General features: G+C 36.9%; 1 protein-coding gene across 8 annotated transcripts in view; it reads left to right on the forward strand.

The window, feature by feature from the left end:
* The window catches only part of LRRC28 (leucine rich repeat containing 28), a 136,812-nt gene that overhangs the window by 106,442 nt on the left and 11,416 nt on the right, over positions 1-18,954 (forward strand). For all 8 annotated transcript variants that reach the window (XM_034939489.3, XM_003816769.4, XM_003816770.4 and 5 more), the window contains 2 exons: positions 3,372-3,547; positions 5,143-5,302. In XM_034939489.3, the coding sequence (XP_034795380.1) occupies positions 3,372-3,547; positions 5,143-5,302 (336 nt within the window). The remainder of the gene's footprint in view (positions 1-3,371; positions 3,548-5,142; positions 5,303-18,954) is intronic.

Here is an 18,954-nt window from a genome sequence, read left to right on the forward strand (position 1 = left end):
GGAAAAAAAGGAAATAGACATTATAAATACTGGGAAAAAAAGAACCAGAAAGACCTTTACAGGTGATATGCTTGAATACCTAGAAAACTCAAGATATGCTACCAAAAAAAATCTTTCAGACACATAAAAGAATTTAGTAAGGTGGCTAAATATAAGATAGCATACAAAGATTAGCAGCTTTTCTTTATGTCTTGGTAAATTAGAAATCAAAGTTAGGGGGAAAATGTCATTTATATTTGTACCACACATTTAAATATACAGTAATAAATATCACAAGAAAGGAACAGAATCTATGTGAAGAAAATTGTGAAATTTTTATTAAAGGATAGGATATAAAGCACTAGGTGGATAGTACAGAGATACCATGTTTGCAAATAAGGAAATTTATGATCAAATTACCTGTCTTAACCTAGAAATCGATGTTAATTCTAATACAAATCTCTGGAAGGCTTTAGGGAAATAGAGATAAAATAATTGTAAAGTTCAAATTGAATGGTAACTGAGAATTGCAAGAAAAAAATTGAACAATAATAGTTAGGGCAGATTTGTCAAATGATAGAATATTCTATAAAGTATTGTAATCAAAACAATATAGAACTGACACAGAATTAAACTGATACATCACTGAAACAGACTAAAGACTCCAGAAAGCAATGCCAGTGTATTTGGGAACTTAATAGGATAAAAAGAACAGTTCAATTCAGAGGTAAATGATAGTGTTGTTTAATAATGCTACCCGTATTATTTTTCCATTTGGAAAAAAAAAGCTATGTCCTATTTTATATTATATAACCAAGTAAGACAAATAGATAAAACATCTACACGTAAAGGCCAGGTGCGGTGGTTCATACCTGTAATCCCAGCACTTTGGGAAGCCGAGGCAGGCCAATCACTTGAGGTCAGAAGTTCAAGACCAGCCTGACCAACATGGTGAAACCCCGTCTCTACTACAAATACAAACTAACCGGACGTGGTGGCGGGTGCCTGTAATCCTAGCTACTCAGGAGGCTGAGGCAGGTGAATCACTTGAACCCGGGAGGCAGAGGTTGCAATGAGTTGAGATCACAGACTGTACTCCAGCCTAGGTGACAGAGCAAGGCTCTGTCTTAAAAAACAAAAAAAAATCACATGTAAAAATAAAATAAACATACTGGAAGAAACTTTAGGATAATATATGCACAGTCTTCAAATCAGGGTAACCCTCTTAAGAAATTCAGAAGAATGTAGATACCATGAAGGAAATAAGTGGATAGATGTCACATCAGAAAAGAATGCTGACAAAGAGAACCATATGCAAAGTTAAAAGACAAAAACATTTTTGTCGATAAATATTTCAGTGCGTATGACAAAGGATTGTTATTGCCAATATGGAAGTTCCTACAAATTGATATATTTTAATTTAATAGAAAATGAGATAAGGGATGGACGTGGACAGTATACAGAAGAAGAAATATAAATGGCCAGCAAGCCTAACAAAAGGTGATCAAACTCATTAGTAACCAAGGAGGCATTTCCATTAATCAGCCTAGCAAAAACTAAAATGACTGATAACATCCAGTTCTGATGATGGTGTGGGGAAATGGATGCTTTCTTACCAATCTTTTTGGAAAGATCTCAGGCATTTAAAATGTTCATTTTTCATGGCCAGTGGTCTCAGTTTGGGAATTTTACTATAATAAAAACATCTGTGCATTGGAATGTATGTAAGATTTATTGTGATGTTGTATGTGTAGTAGGAGGGAAAACATTGAAACCAGGATAAACATAATGAATAAGTTAATAAACTGTGGTTCAGCCATAGTATGGAATATTACAAAAGAAATTCTCTAAATCTATCTTGATTGGCATAAAAGATTATGTGAACAAAATCGCATTTCAGAATTATTTGCTTTAGGAACTAACAGAGAAAGCCACTGGCTTCTTACCCATAATGATATTCCATACCTCTTCTGTTTATCTCAGGCTCTCATTTTCAAGACCCTAAAGACTTCCCCATTTCTGTTTCCTTCTGTATTTGGGTTCTCTTTACCTCTTTGCCACTTATCAGTCCCTTTCCTGTCTACCATACTGTGGTCAGATATTTGGTAAAAAACAAAACAAAATAAAGAAAAAAAACCACACCTAACAGTCTTCCCCGTGAATTAAAACCATCTAACTTCAGCTAATATTCCTGGCCTCCTTCCCCTGCCCATCCATACCCTGCATCCCTGTTTCCAGCACTGTTGAAACCAAGACGTAGCCATATTCTTTCAGGCTTCTGTACTGCTGCACATGCTGTTCCCTCTGCTTGGAATGCTCATAACACATTTCCATTTATTCCAGGTGAGTTGAACATTAAGTCAGATATTGTCTTATCTTTAAAATCTCCCCTAATTCCCTGGACAGAGTCAGTCAACCCTTCTTTGCCCCCACATTAGAATAATTGTAATGATTTTCTCCCAAAGGAAGGGTTCATTCTTGTTTTTCTTAATTTAAGTATCTTAACTGACTGGCATATAGTAAGTGCTCTGGAAATGTTTTCTGATGGAGAGAAGGAACAAATGAAGAAACTTTAAAAAAATAAATGAATCAAGGGCTTCTGGCTTCCAGTCCTGTCCCCTAAGCTTCATTGCTTGTATCTGGTCAAGGTTAGTGATATTATTTCATGTTGTCTTCAGAGCCAAGGTTTGTTGGCCAGCTGTTTGTCATTAGACAAGAAAAGTATTGAGGCTCTTAGGTTACCCAATGGTTTCACACAAGAAATAGAATGAGATTGGATTTGTGAGTTTCAGTAACACTGCAGCGTTAGGAATGAGGACGTCTCTGCCTTCTGGTTATGAGTGGCTGCAGGGAATAGGGCATGACTTGGCTTATTGAGTATGCCAAGAATATTTTCCCCACAAGTTTATGGAAGGATCCAATAAAGTTATCCTCTGCCATTTAAAATCTATTTGCTTTGTGGGTTTAAGTTTTTCTATACAAAAATTCTATTAAACCAAGATGCTGATACTCAACAAAGTACTCTTTTTTTTTCTTTTAATTTTGAGAGTTTCAGAAAAACACGTACTTGGAGAGGGTAATAAAATTGGGAAAAGTAAGATTTACAAAGCAAATTGTGTACGGCCTAAGAAGGAAAGTTCCTTTAAAGTTCATCCTTGCTGGAAGTGACTGGGCCTCAGCAATGATTTAGCTGAGTTCCAACTGATGAGTTTAGATTGCTGGGCCAGGTTTTACGAAGGAACCCGGGATAGCATCTGTTCACTTTGAAAAGAATTCTGGCAATTCAGCAGTGTCATAAATTTTCAACTGTATATTTTGATTAACACATTTTATTGGCACCCATATTCTTTTCCTTATTGCTAATAATACTGTGAATGTGTGTCTTTCTGCAGCTGTGGTGCTCCCATTCAAGTTTCCGAGGTGAAGCTGCTTTCCTTTTCATCAGGGCAGCGAACCGTTTTCCTCCCAGCTGAGGTGAAGGCCATAGGGACGGAGCATGATCACGTCCTCCCTCTGCAGGAATTGGCCATGAGAAGGCTGTATCATACCTACCACAGCTTGCTGAAAGGTACGTGGGACTTCTGGTTTTCTTATTTGTCTGTCTCATTTAGTGAACATTGTGCTTTGTGCACCTGTTTTGGCGTTCATCTTTAAAAAAAAAAATTATTGTGGTAAAATACACATAACACGAAAGTAACCATTTTATCCATCTTTAAGTATACAGTTCAGTGGCATTAAGTCCATTCACATTGTTGTGCAACAGGATTTTTCTAATAAGAAAAATAGTTTTGATATTTTATTAACACTGATCACTTTAGCACCCCCTACAGGCACAGAGAAGCATTCTTAAAAAACGTGGTTGTCAGTTGCAAAGCACGGTGCTTAAAAGTTCAAGTTTCAAGTAAGGAACTTGGTGTTTGGGAATGTGTATTTGGTTGAAGTAAAAGGCTGGCAGTAGGGGAAATTTGGAAAGATCTTGTCCTTAAAGTTGGATACGTCAATAGAGCAGGTTTTTGCCTTGCCGCCTCCTCGCATCTCAGCAATATGTAGACCTAAAGGAGGTAGAAGTACTGGGAGCCGTTGGCAGTACTGTCGCAGCATGCCAGCTAAAATTTGGAAAGGATTTGGCAGTGCACAGATTTGATAGGTATTGTGGGTGTATGTCTGAAATGCTTTAAGACAGCACTAGGCAATATTAATATGAAAAATACATTTCAGGTGTTTTTAAAACTGTGAAATGTTTCGTCTTTATTTAAAAAAGAGTCCATACAAAAACATCTCACATTAACCTTCCAGAAATGCCTAGTGCAAAGTTAAGTTGGTTTTAAAAGCTAAACAGAAAATTATAGTTGTTCACCAATCAGTAAATTCCATTTTTCTAAGTGTTATTGATGAGTCTGGACAGATATAAAAGGTAAAAAGATGATTTGTATCTCCTTCCCAAAGATGAGTTGATAATTTTTAGATTTCACCTCAGCATGACCATGTCTCTTTCTGTTGGATGCTCATCATCAGTAGAAACCCAGTGTAAATGTGTCTTTAAGATTGCCTGGGCCACTGGGATGTTTTGCTTTAAATGTCTGTTTTGTGTAGCTCAGACTAAGCTGGGAGGGAAGCTCCCTGCGTTTATTAATGACAGCTCATGAGAGTAAGACAAGCAAATGCTTGGTTTCATTATTTTTCATTCTTTTTTTATTTCCTCCTTTTCATTCTCTTCAATAAATATGATTTAGCCTTGGTGGAGGATTGATACTAAATGCCTGATAGATTAGGGAGAACTTAATGAAAGTCAGTTTTAGTCGTCAGTTCCAAAAATTCTCTGACTCTTATTAAAGTTTCAAAATCCTCTTTGGGTGAATTATTTTGATCTTTGTTCTTAAAAAAATATTTTATCTCACTTATTCCTTGCCTCTACCTCAGGACAGCTTCTGGCTCTTAAAATGAGTGAATTTGTGTTTTCTTTTAGTATCAAAAATGTTAAAAAAAAATTTCATTTTCAAATGATGTTAGATTTTTATTCAGTGTGTATCAATCAGATAACAGAATTTTCAACATGAAGTACTTTTAAGTAACTGAGCTTATTTGGTAACAAATATTTTAAGAAGCCTAGTTTAAGGAAGTCTGATTTTTTACTCGTGTGCATGATTTTCTTTTGTGTTCCAGATTTGAACTTTCTGTCTCCAATCTCATTACCCAGAAGTCTCCTAGAGCTGCTGCACTGCCCTCTGGGGCACTGTCATCGGTGTAGTGAGCCTATGTTTACCATCGTCTACCCCAAGCTCTTCCCCTTGAGAGAGACGCCAATGGCAGGGCTGCACCAGTGGTAATCATGCCTAAGTGGGCACCAGGGTTTACACCCAGGCAAGGGGTGGCGGGTGGGGAGGGGAGAGGCTGTGCATGAAAGCATTAAGTCAGCAGTTTTAAAGGAGCATAACATGCTTCCTGAGAAACAGCTAAATGAAACGATGCTCACTTTCAACATCACAAGAAAACTGGACTTGCCTTTATTAATTTTTGGTCATGTGCTGGACAGTTTTATTGTATATATTATTTAGAGGACCTCACTCTTTGTGAGAATGTTTTCCTGCTATTTCCCTATTCACAGTAGCCTTTAGGCAATAAGGGATGCAAGAAAAAAAATGTGTTATATAACGGGATGAGCCCAGCTCTTTTGCTTAGTTGGTGTTGCTAACTGAAAATGTGTGATTGAGTTCTCTGTGTGTGTGTGTGCATGCGCACACACACACATTTCTGTTTTGAATTTCTAACCCTTCCAAATGGCATTCTCATGCCACTCTTTATTTCTTGGCACATTGCCTTGAATTTGCTAAGAATGTTCACTAAGTAAAACCCCAATAGTTCTACTTTTAAAAAAGGATAGTAGTTAAAGATAGGCTCTCAAATGAAAAATTCCCCACTTGCACAACCTTAGTTTATGGGCTTCCTAAATTTAGGAAACTAAATTTAAACTTTTTCTAAGTTTGAATTTTTTAAGTAAAAAAAAGTACTATAGTACCTCATTTATCACCATCAAATGTATTTCATATGAGTAAATTTTCCACATAACTGAAGCCATTACCCCTCTTTCAATGCCAAAAAGCATTTTGCTTGTAATCATGTTAATAGAAACGTCTCCAAGATTTTCTTTCCCTCCTTCGTTTCTTAATCCATGCAAGATAGGCAATATGGGGCAGTGTTCAGAGCATGGACTTTGCACCCGACAAGTCTGGCCCTTCTGTTGTGAGAACGTGGGCAGGCTGTGGGACTTCTCAAAATGGGGATACAACAGCCTGCGTGGCAGGGCCATGTGAGGCTTGGCAGATGAGAAAGGCACACACCTGGCATGTAAGAGGTATTCAACAAATGGTAGTTCCCATTTACATAGCTCTACTCACGCCATCCCAAAACCGTGTTTATCTTTTTCTTCCTCTGGATAATCCTGTTTTGCTATATTTCACTTCCTATTTCAATCTTCTGTATTTTTAATGTTTCCTGCTTACAGGAGCCCTCCTCCAAATCTTTCTAATTTGCTACTTCTAAGGTGATCAGATAACCAGATTTGGTGGAATTGCATTTAAATTAGAATAAAAATAATTGAATTAGGTTCTGACTGTATTACTACATGAATAAAATTAACAAATAAAATAGATACATTTATGAGAATCTTACAGTGGTGAAGTGCACAGGCCCTGATTCCAACTCCACAAGGCCACCTCAGGCAACTTACTGACCATCCCTGAGCTTAGTCTTTTCATCAATAGAATGGGAATAATAATAATAATATCTATTTAATAGGGTCATTGTGAGAATTAAATGTGATCATCCCTGTGAAGAGCCCAGGATGGTGTCTGGCAAGTAATAAAAAGCAAATGTTAACTATTATTATCTATTTTTGTCATTTAGAGACTTTTTATTTCTTATTTTTGCTGTGTTTTTAGCAAATGATCTTTATATTAGCAAGATATCATCACAGGAAAATCTTAACTAATTCATTAAACTACAGTTCAAACCCTTATGCATTGTTATTATACAGTTTCCTATAGAAGACATTTCCTTATTGAAAATATGAAAATGTAAACAAAATGATAGGGTCAGGATGCTCAGTAGCCAATCAAATTCTGAATACCTGTTTTTAAAATTAAACTTTTTTAATCATGGCAGTTCATTTACGAAAATAAAGTAGATCCTTCAAATGAAATCACTTTTATGTTATCTTTATATGAAATTTGGGGAATTTAGTCAGTACTTGCATTTTCCATTTACTGTTTAATTTCCCTGCTACAACTTAGAAATGTAGTGTGACTAATCTATTGTTTCAGAACATAAATATTATTAATTTCATAAAATGAGTATATCAACTACATAGGACTAAGGCAATGTCCTTTTCTTGCATAAAGCCAGAGTGCCTCTGTTTATAGCAGAGATGAAATGCCAAGATACAAACATGGCTTTCTGTGGGAAGTTAATGGTAGGGTCTGAAATTGAGAGTTTGTGGCTTTCATTCAGCCCACCAGGCTGTGCTCCTTCCCATGTTGCCATGGAGATTGTATTAAAAGCATCGGCTTCAGTTTCTACCATAGTCTTAAAAGTACTTCCTTTTGTAATTGAAAACCAAATACTTGAATCTCCAGTAGCTTGTTGCTGAAAATATTTTTAATATCATAAACTCTAAAAGATCTTTCTGAGTTTTCTAATATATTCAGTTGTTTGCATTGCTTGTCATAAAATACATTATATCAGCCAATATCTAAATTAATGTGAACATCTGGCATTATTTCAAAAAGGAACATATTGAATATTCTTCTAAAATACCAAATTCAGTGGAAGTGTTAGTTTCAACCTAAATTTAATACAGAGTGAAGTAAAAAGAAATGACGGTATTTTGCATAAACAGTAAATACCCAAACTTTCAAATATTTATAGCAAAGAAGAATAGCTAGTAAATTCATGACTTTTGATCCTGTAGGCATAGCAAATTTTCATTTTCAAAACTTATTGTTCATTTATTAAAATGGAGAACTTCAACATAGAAGATTATTTCTTAATAAAATAACGTGTCTCTTTTCCCAAGCATGTATGGGTCTTACAAGTTCCATATTTCCCAGTAGGAAACCAGGCTACCAGAGTTTTTCAGGGGCATTGGGTTAGTTTGCCAGGGATGCTGCAACAAAGTGCTGCAAACTGGGTGACTTAAACAACAGAAATTTATTGTATCGCAGTTTTGGAGGCTGGAAGTCCAAGATCAAGGTGTCAGCAGGGTTGGTTCCTTCGGAGGCTGTGAGGGAGGGATCTGTTCCAGGCCTCCATGGCTTGTAGATGACCATCTTCTCCCTTCGTCTCTTCACATCATTTTCTCTTTACGAATGTCTGTCTCTGTGCACAAGTTTTCTCTTTTTATAAGGACACCATTCATATTGGATTAGAGCCTACCCTAATGACCTCATCTTACCTAACTATTATATATGCAAGGACATTGTTCCCAAATAAGGTCTCTATATTAGTCAGCACAGGCTGCCATAACAAAATGACAGGGTGGCTTAAACAGCAGTTTAAGGTCAGTTCTGGAGGAAAGAAGTCTGAAATCAAGGGGTCAGCATGGTTGCGTTCTGGTGAGGGCTCTCTTCCTAGCTTGCAGGCAAGCAACTTCTCATGGTCTCCTTACATGGCAGAGAATGTCTCTTTTTATAAGGGCACAAATCCTATCATGAGGATTCCACCTCATGACCTCATTTAAACCAATTATCTCCCAAAGACCTCCTCTCCAAATGCCCTCACATTGGGGGTTTGGGCTTCAACATACGAATTTAGGAAGGAAACAGTCCAGTCCATAATAGTCACATTATGAGGTACTAGAGGTTAGGACTAAAACACAGGAATTTTGGGGGCTATACAATTCAACCCATAACAGTCTGCGTTCTGGCCCCACTGAGATAAGAAAAAAAATGTTTTCTCCTGCTCTTACATAGTCACTCAATACTGAATATAACACTGAATGTTTCACTTCTTGTCACCAAAATTTGTGGGAAGTTCTCCCCACCAGCAACCAGTCAGTTCTCCAGTAGACACTAGCTGGGTGTCCTGTAAGGCCATCAGTTTCTAGACACTATCTTACTGGAGATAGCATTAGATCCCACAGGTTAAGGGCTCAGTCCCACAAGACTGCCTCCACTTAAGATGCTAGTTGCAAGTTGTAGATTGTCACCTGTACTTCTGACCAACCAGCTATAAAATCAGGGTTCCCAATACCTCCTTCTCATGTTCAGTTAATTTGTTAGAGTGATTCACAGAGCTCATGGAAACACATAACTGTTTTATCTGTTTTATTCTGCTATGACAGAGTAATTGAGATTGGGCAATTTATAAAGAAAAGAGGTTTATTTGGCTCATGCTTTTGGAGCCTGGGAAGTCCAAGATCGAGTGGCCACGTCTGGTGAGGGCCATCTTGCTGCATCATAACATGTCAGAAGGGTAGCAGGCACAAGAGACAAAGAAAATCAGACCAAACTTGTCCTTTTCATCAGGAACCCCCTCCCACGATAACTAACCCACTCCTGTGATAACGGCACTCATGAGGGCAGAGCTCTCATGACCTAATCACCTCTTAAAGGCCTTACCTTCTAATGTTGTCATATTGGCAATTAAATGTCAACATAAACTTTGGAGGGGACATTCAAACCATAGCACTTGAGTTTACTGGTTTATTATAAAAGATACAGGTGAACAGCCAGATAGAAGAGACGTATAAAGCAAGGCTTGTGGGAATAAATATGGAACTTTCATGCCTTCTCTGGGCATGCCATCTTCCAGCTATCCCAGAGCTCTCCAAGCCTAGTCCTTTGGGCTTTTATGGAGGCTTCATTACATAGACATGATTAATTAAACCATTGATGATTGGTGATTGGCACAACTTTCAGCCCCCCTCCCCTCCCCAAAGGTCAGGGATGGGGCTAAAAGTCCCAACCCTCTAATTGTGTCTTGGTCTTTCTGGTGACCAGCACACATCCTGAAGCTACCCAGGGATTCCCAAGCCACCAGTTGTCTCATTAGCATATGAATGATAACTCTAATCACTTAGGAGATTCCAGAGTTTTAGGAGCCATATGTCAGGAAACAGGGTCTAAGACTAAATATATATTTCACAATACCACATCCCCCAAAACTCATGTTCTCACATGCAGAATAAATTCACCCCATCCCACGCCCAGAAAGTCCTAAATCTATTTCAGCATCAACCCTTAAGTTCAAAATCTCATCTTAAATATCTAAATCAGGTATGGGTCAGGACATAATTCATCCTGGGGCAAAACTCTCCAGCTATGAACCTATGAAACCAGATAACAATTTATCTGCTTCTAGCATGTAATGGTGGGACAGGAATAGGATAGACATTCCTATTCCACAAGTGAGAATGCTAGAAGGAAAAAAAGGGGTCACAGGTCTCAAGTCTAAAATCTAGAAGGTGAAATTCCGTTAGATTTTAAGGCTTAAGAATAATCCTCTTTGGCTCCACACTCTGTTCTCTGGGCCCAGTAGGGTGGCAATCACACCCCCTTAGTCCTGGATGAACCAAAGAGGTTGCCCTGCCCCTGGAATTGAGAAGGTTGCCCTACCCTTGAGCTTTTTCTTCTCTGTAAGTATAACATATGTTTGCATCTAGGTAGTTCTTTTGGCCATCCTGCCTAAAATCCCAGAAGTCTGACAGCATTTCTTCATCTCATCCCATTTCTGTCCTGTTCAGTACAAGCTAGCAGTATTTTTGCTGAAATAGTTGATGATCCAGAAGTCACATACCTAATCTGTTTGCAAACCATTGTCCAGCCACACTGTTGGTGTTCTCTTTCATGTTTTACAATATGAATAGGCTGAGAATTTTCCAAATCTTCAAGTTCTGGTTCCTTTTGCTTAATAATAATGTGCTCAATTCATCTCTCTCCTCTTGTATTTTACTCACATCTATAAGCAGCAAGAAGAAACCAAGCTGTGCCTTCAACACTTTGCTTAGAAATCTCCTCAGCCAAATATCCAAGTTATCACTTACAAATTCTGCTTTCCATCCAACAGAACACAATTCACTCAAGTCCTTTGCTACTTTATAACAAGGATCACCTTTCTTCCAGTTTCCAATAATACATTCCTCATTTGCAGTCTGAGACCTCACCAGAAGCATCTTTAACATTTTTATTTCTAGCAACATTCTGTTCCTGACAATGTATTTTCTAAGACATTAGAAACTTTATAGCTCCTGCCTTTCTTTTGTGAGCCCTCACTAGATTCTTCTTTATTTCTCCCAATAATCTCTTTTCTATCACACACCTCAAAATTCTTCCAGCCTCTATTCATTACTCCATGTCAAAGCCACTTCCACATTTTTAGGTATTTGTCACAGCTGCATCCCACTTCCTGATAGCAAAATTTCTCACATTGAAAGAGAGAGAATGACTGATTTTAAGAAATTGGCTCACACAATTGCAAAGGCTGGCGAGTTCAGAACTGTGGGGCAGACTGGCAGCCTGGACGTTGAGGTAAGAGTTGAAGTTGCAGTGTTGAGTCTGAATTCTGCGGGGCACCAGGCTGGAAACTTAGGCAGGGATTCTTTATTGCAGTCTTAGGGAGAATACCTTCTACTTTGTTGCTCTTAAGGCCTTCAACTAATTGGATGAGGCCCATTCACACTATGGAGGGTAATCTGCTCAACTCAGAGTGTACTGATTTAAATATTAATCATATCTTTAAAAAATACCTTTACAGCAACAGCTAGGCTAGTATTTGACCAAACAAATGGGCTCCATAACCTAACCAAGTTGGCACATAAAATTAACTAAAAGATCTTACTTTAATCACCAGGGTATTTTGAGACAGGAACTGTGGGTAGGCCGGTAACCCAATGGTTCTTCCCATATTGCTGGGTTAAGCTTTAGCCATAACGGGTAGTACAGAGTGCATTCAGGCTTTATTGCTGTGTTATCTCTGCTTTTGTGTAATAAGCCATGGTGTGCAATGGAAGAACCAGTAGTCCTAGGGATAAAGAGATCTAGTTTGGAAGTTGAGCTTTATTACTTTTCTTAGTACTGTAAGATAGGTACTATCATTAAGTTGAATCATACAAGTGATATGCATGTGGTCCAACCTGTGATATCCCTTTTACAGGGCAAACAGGTACAGGAAGATTGCACACTGGCCCAAGGTGTCATAGCAGAGCTGGGATTTGAATCCCAGTAGTCTGGCTCCAAATCTGTGTTTTAGCCACTGTGCTGTTCAATTAGCTACTAAGTGGACCAGCATATTAGCATAGAGAAATCTTGAAATAAATAAACTTGTAAATAATGAGTTTAAATATACTTTCAACTCATAAACTCATAAATACAAAATTAAATATTCTCTAACATTATGAACAAGATACTTTCGAAATATATGTGTATGTGTATGTATGTACATATACGCACATGCACACGTGTGTGTGTGTGTATGGTTTGGGTGTTTGCACTAAAAAGTCCAGAAGGATGGAGCTCCAACTCTTTACTATGAGTATCTTGGGAAGGGGGGAATGTGGAGTTATGAGGTAGTCAGGTGGAAGGGGAACTTTCATTTTCAACTCTATATACTTGGGATATAATTTTACAAATCTACAAAACAATATTTGAAAAAAAATTATTTCTAGAGGCATTGAAAAAGCCCTTTGCCTAAAACTGTATACATATTAAAAAAGAAAAGGAAAGATTGTTATGGCAAATTTTTTTGTTCAATTAAAAATGTTATTAAGCAAGTTGCATAAAAGATTGCATAGTGTGATCCAGTCTTTGTCAAGCAATTATAGGTGTGAATATATGTGTATATCTATGTGCACATATATAGTAAATACATGCACATACACACATATTGAAACAATTGTATATATATAGAAAAAGTCTTGGGAAGGACTCATACACCAAAGTAACAGTGGTTTCCTTTGAGTAATGTTAAATTTTTGTAACAAACTGGTATTGCTTTAGAAATTAAAAATATTATTAATTATTAAAACATTAGTATGCCAGGTGCCTGTAATCCCAGCTACTGGGAGGCTGAGGCAGAATTGCTTGAACCTGGGAGGCAGAGGTTGCAGTGAGCTGAGATCGCGCCACTGCACTCCAGGCTGGGTGACAGAGCAAGACTCTGTCTCAAAAACAAAAACAAAAACAAAACATTAGTATGCCAATGGCTTCTTGTAAAAAAAAATTTTCAGGTTACTTCAAAGTAACTCAAAAGACTCATCCTCTTGTTTATTAATTTATCCAGTTGGTTAGCAAACACACTTCGAACATCTACTGCCAGCCGGGTGCTGTGGTAGGTGAGGGCGCCATGGGCTTCAATCAGGCCACTTTCAAGCTCAGATTTGCATAGCTTGGTTCTTTCAGGAATTCTTGGTCTTCTGGGCCGGAGTGATTCTATGAGAGTGCCACATGTCTGAGTGATTGTTGTGCCTTGAGGTAAAGACCTGTTTGTTAGAGGGCCTGCAAAACTGACTTGGTCTTACAGTTTCCTTTTGTCTTTCAGAACAACTAATACTCCCTTCTCCCACTCAGTAGTAGTTTATTTTTAAAATAAGCTCTTTTATATAATTCTTATCTGGTTTCCTCACTTATGAAATGTTTCATATTTCCTTACCCTTGCTTTTTGTGGCTATTGCTTCTTTGAAGCCAAGTAATATCAGTCACACCAACATTATTTGCATACTCATTTTGGGGATTTTGTTTTTCCTTTTGGCAGAAGCCTATTCGTTGGCACCCTCTTAAGGTGACTTATGAAATTTCCCGCAAGTGAAATAGTCTTCAAAAATTTAAGTAAATTGTTCTTAGCTGTTTATTCCTCCTTATAACATTCAAAAATTATTTGTTGACCATCTGTCATGGGCTGTGCTCTGCAGTAGGTACTGAAAATTCTGCTTTGACCCCACCACCTAATTCTTTTCTCATACATATCTCATTCCTAATGTCTAGGGCAACGACACCATCAAGAAAGAAGTCTGCTTGACATTTCTGTTTCTGTTTCTGCACACAGAATCTTCCCATGAGAGACAGTCACTACTAACATAAATGCAACAAGCAGATACAATATGTTATTAGATGATTCTTGAGTAAGTTAATATGTACACAAGCTCAGGATTTTAACTTTGTCTTATAAATACTATTTTTTCTTTTGGCTTGACTTCCTTTATGAGTCAAATATATGCTTTGTGTTTTTAATCAGGAAACATATTTGCAGAAAAAATCGCACATTTCTTATGATTTTTGTGGGCTCCAATATGTGCCAACAGCATTGTGATTCGTTCTTTTAAGGAATAGTGGTATTTCTGTATTTTAAAACCAAGCTGAAATGCTCTTTCTTCTGCTTTGCCTGTAAATATGCTCAGAGATTCTAAAGCAACAAATGTCATGTCTGATGTTCTTTGTAGAATTTATCAGCATCTTTTTCTTAACTGTAGAGCTTATTGCTTAGCTCAAAGTGTTTCCCCAGACCTCTGATGTCTCTGGTGCCACAGTTCTGGATTTTAAAGGACTTAACCAACACGAATCCATTCTTAAGGCAGCAGATTGGTTGGTGTACTTGTAATAACTCAGATTATTAATACAACAAGCAGATACAATATGTTATTAGATGAGTCTCCCAAAAGCAAATAAGTACACAGCCTTGGGATTTATTTGTTGCACAAATATGAAACCTCCAGGTTACTCCACCCCCGTGAGCTTCATAAGTAGTTAATGATGATCCAAAGGACATTATCCTTTAATGAGTGTAAATCCTGTATCTTCATGGAATTGAATGCTTTTGCTTGGGAGCTGTTTTAGTCCGTTCTTATGCTGCTGTGCAGAAATACCCAAGACTGGGTAATTCATAAAGGAAAGAGGTTTAATTGACTCACAGTTCCACATGGCTGAGGAGGCCTCAGGAAACTTAACAATCATGGCTCGAGGGGAAGCAAACATGTCCTTCACATGGCAGCAGGAGAGAGAATTGCTGAGTAAAGAGGGAAACGACCCTTATAAAACCATCAGATCTCATGAGAACTCACTCACTATCACGCAAACAGGAGCATGGGGGTAACCACCCCCCCATGATTTAATCACCTCCCACCGGGTCCTTCCCACGACACATGGGGATTATGGGAATTACAATTCAAGATGATATTTGGGTGGGGATGCAGCTAAACCATATGAGGAGCTTTATTTTTAAAAACTAAATGGCTGTGGTATGAAATGTATCCCTTGTATGAATGATTTGCATTTAACATAATTATCTTTTGCTCCTTGTGTTAAGTTTCATCAGCGAATCCCCCAAAATGCACTTTTTATGTCTGTGGTTCTTTTCAATTGTGATTTATTCAAATGTATACATCCTGGTGTAGCATAAAAATTATTGGAACTAGGGTTCTAACCAACTTCATTTTTTAAAAAAATTATTTTTAAAATTTTTTTCATTTCTAATTTTTGTGAGTACATAGTAGATATATATATTTATGGGGTACTTGAGATGTTTGATACAGGCATGCAATGCATAATAATCACATCATGAAAATCACATTCCCTCAAGCATTTATTCTTTGTATTACTAACAATGCAATTATACAATTTTAGTTACTTTAAAATGCACAATTACTGACTGTAGTCACCCTGTTGTGCTATCAAATACTAGGTCTTATTCATTCTTTCTGATTACTTTTTGTACCCATTAACCATTACCCAACCAACTTTAATTTTTTAAAATTACAGGTAATGCAAAAGTATCTAATAACTCAAAATTTACAGAATTTCCTGAGTTAAGAAAAAAAATTCAAAAGTGATGCTTGCCTTTTCGCTTTCCTAAAGATGTCATTTGAAAACAAGTCTTCTGTTTTGATAAAGTTAAATTAATCCATTTCAATTTTATAGTAATGCTTTTTGTGTTCTAAGAAATCTTTACCCACCCCCAAGGTCATGAAGCCTATATAAATCTCTGTTAATATAATTGTATTATAATTCTCTGTTCCATTCACTTGATCTGTGTCTATCTCTTAGTCAATAGCAAACTGTCTTAATTACTATAGTTTAGATTATGGTAGGCCTTAATATCAGGTTGAGTGATACTTCCACTTTGCTTTTCCCTTTCGGGATTGTTTTAGCTATTCTAGGCCCTACACGTTTCCACTGATTTTTAGAATAAATTTATCTTTGTCTCCAAAAAGCCTTGTTGAGATTTTCATAAGAATTGCTTTAACTTTATAGATTAATTTGGAAACGGTTGACATATATACTATGTTGAGTTTTCTAATGCATGAACATGATGCGCCTCTCCATTTATTTAGGTCTTTTACTTCTTTCATCAGCATCTTAAATAATTTTCAGCATATATATCATTAAATGTTTTCCTAAGTTTATATCAAAATATTTCACTTTTTTGTGTGCTTGTAAATGATGCTGTGTTTTAAAATTTCAATTTCCATGTGTTCATTGTTAGCATCTGGGAATGTTACTGATTGTCATATTTTGACTGTATATGTTACAGCCTTGCTGAACTGGCATATTAGTTCTAGGAGTATTTTTTGTAGATGCCTTGGGATTTTCTGCATAGAAAATCATGTCATGCTGTCTGCTAAGGAATAGTTTTACTTCTTCCCTTCCAATCTGTATGCCTTTATTTCTTTTTCTTGCCTTATAGCAGTGGTTAGGACTTTGAGTACTATGCTGACTAAGGTTGTGAAAATAGACATCCTTGCCTTGTTCCAATCTTTTTTTTTTTTTTTTTGAGACGGAGTCTCACTCTGTCACCCAGGCTGGAGTGCAGTGGCACGATCTCGGCTCACTCTGCCTCCTGGGTTCACACCATTCTCCTGCCTCCGTCTCCCAAGTAGCTGGGACTACAGGCGCCCACCACCACGCCCGGCTAAATTTTTTTTTTTTTTTTTAGTAGAGACGGGTTTTACTGTATTAGCCAAGATGATCTCGATCTCCTGACCTTGTGATCTGCTCGCCTCAGCCTCCCAAAATGCTGGGATTACAGGCATGAGCCACTGCACCCAGCTGCCTTGTTCCCAATCTTAAAGGGAAAACACTCAGCGTTTCATTGTTAAGTATAATGTGTTAACTATAATAATACATATAATGTGTTAAGTATAATATAATTTTAATCTGTTAAGTATAATGTGTTAACCCTACTGATAAGCAGGGGTTTTTGTATGTTCTCTTTATTAAATTAAGGAAGATTTCCTCTCTATGTAGTTTGCTGAGAGTTTTAATCAAGAAAAAGTGTTCTATTTTGTTAAATGCTGCTTCTGAGTCCATTGATATGATCATATGGTTTTTCTTTTGCTTGTTGATATGGTGGGTGATACTGATTATCAAATATTGAACTAGCCTCACACGCCTGGAATAACTCCCACTTGATCATGATGTGTAATTCTTTTTGTACATTTCTTTAATTTGTTAATACTTTGTTGAAGATTTTAAAATCTTTGTTCATGAAAGATACTGGTCTGTAATTTTCTGTTTTTGTATTATCCTTGTCTGGTTCTGGAGTCAGGATAATACTGGCCTTATTAAATGAGTTAGGAAGTGTTCCTCTTCTGCTGCTTTTTCCTGAAGAAATTGTGTAAAACTTTTCAAAAATTTATTTTTTTACTCTTTGTTAGAATTCTCCAGTGAAACCATGTGGGCAGGGAAGTTTGTTTTCTTTTTTAAATTATAAATTCAATTTATTTAATGGTTGTAGGACTATTCAGGTTGTCTATTTCATCTCAGTTGAGTTTTGGTAGTTTGTAGTTTTCTAGACACTGGTATGTTTCTTTGAAGTTGTCAGATTTATTAGTATAAAGTTGTCCCTGGTATTCCTATACATCTTTTTAATGGCTGTAGGATCTGTGGTGATATCACCTGCTTCATTTTTAATATTAATTCGTGTGTTCTCTCTTTTTGTCAGTCTTGGTCAAGATTTATCAGTTTTATTGTTACTCATAATCCTAGTGATTGATTTCATTGGTTTCTCCTCTTTATTATTTACTATTCTTCTGCTTGCTTTGGGCTTATTTTGTCCTTTTTTTAGGTTTTTAAAAGCTAAAAGAGGACATTTATAGCACTAAGTACTTACACTAGAAAAGAGGAAAAGTCTCAAATCAATAATCTAGGCTTCTTTGTAATGTAAGCATTTAGTACTATAAATTTCCCTCAGCACTACTGTCTCTAGCTGTGTACCAAAATCTTTGATTTTTGAATCGTATTTTCATCTTCATTCAGTTTGTGTATGTTTTAAGTTCCTTTGAGATTTCCTTTTTGACCTATGGAAGTGTGGTCATTTGATCCATGGGTCAAAGAACTGTGGTGTTTAATTTCTATGTGTTTGAAGATTTTCCTCTTGTCTTTTTGTTATTGGTTTCTAGTTTGATTCTATTATAGTCAAAGAACATACTCTATGATTTTTCCTTGCTTTAAACTTAAATTGTTCTTCATTCTGTAGTTTCCTGGTAGAAATATGAGTTATTGATTTTAGACCTTTCTTTTCTAGTATGTGTGTTTAGTACTGTAAGTTTTCCTTTAAGTACTGCTTTGGCTGCATCCTATTACTTTTTGATGACTAGTATTTTATTTTCATTTAGTTGAAAAAAAAATTTTTATACTGTAAGTTCTAGGGTACATGTGCACAATGTGCAGGTTTGTTACATATGTATACATGTGCCATGTTGGTGTGCTGCACTCATTAACTCATTATTTACATTAGGTATATACCTAATGTACTCCTAATGCTATCCCTCCCCCCTCCCCCCACCCCACAACAGGCCCTAGTGTGTGATGTTCCCCGTCCTGTGTCCATGTGTTCTCATTGTTCAATTCCCACCTATGAGTGAGGACATGTGGTGTTTGGTTTTCTGTCCTTGTGATAATTTGCTGAGAATGATGGTTTCCAGCTTCATCCATGGCCCTACAAAGGACATGAACTTATCCTTTTTTATGGCTGCAGAGTATTCCATGGTGT

The sequence above is a fragment of the Pan paniscus genome, chromosome 16 (assembly GCF_029289425.2).
Source record: "Pan paniscus chromosome 16, NHGRI_mPanPan1-v2.0_pri, whole genome shotgun sequence".
NCBI classification, from domain to species: Eukaryota; Metazoa; Chordata; class Mammalia; order Primates; family Hominidae; genus Pan; species Pan paniscus.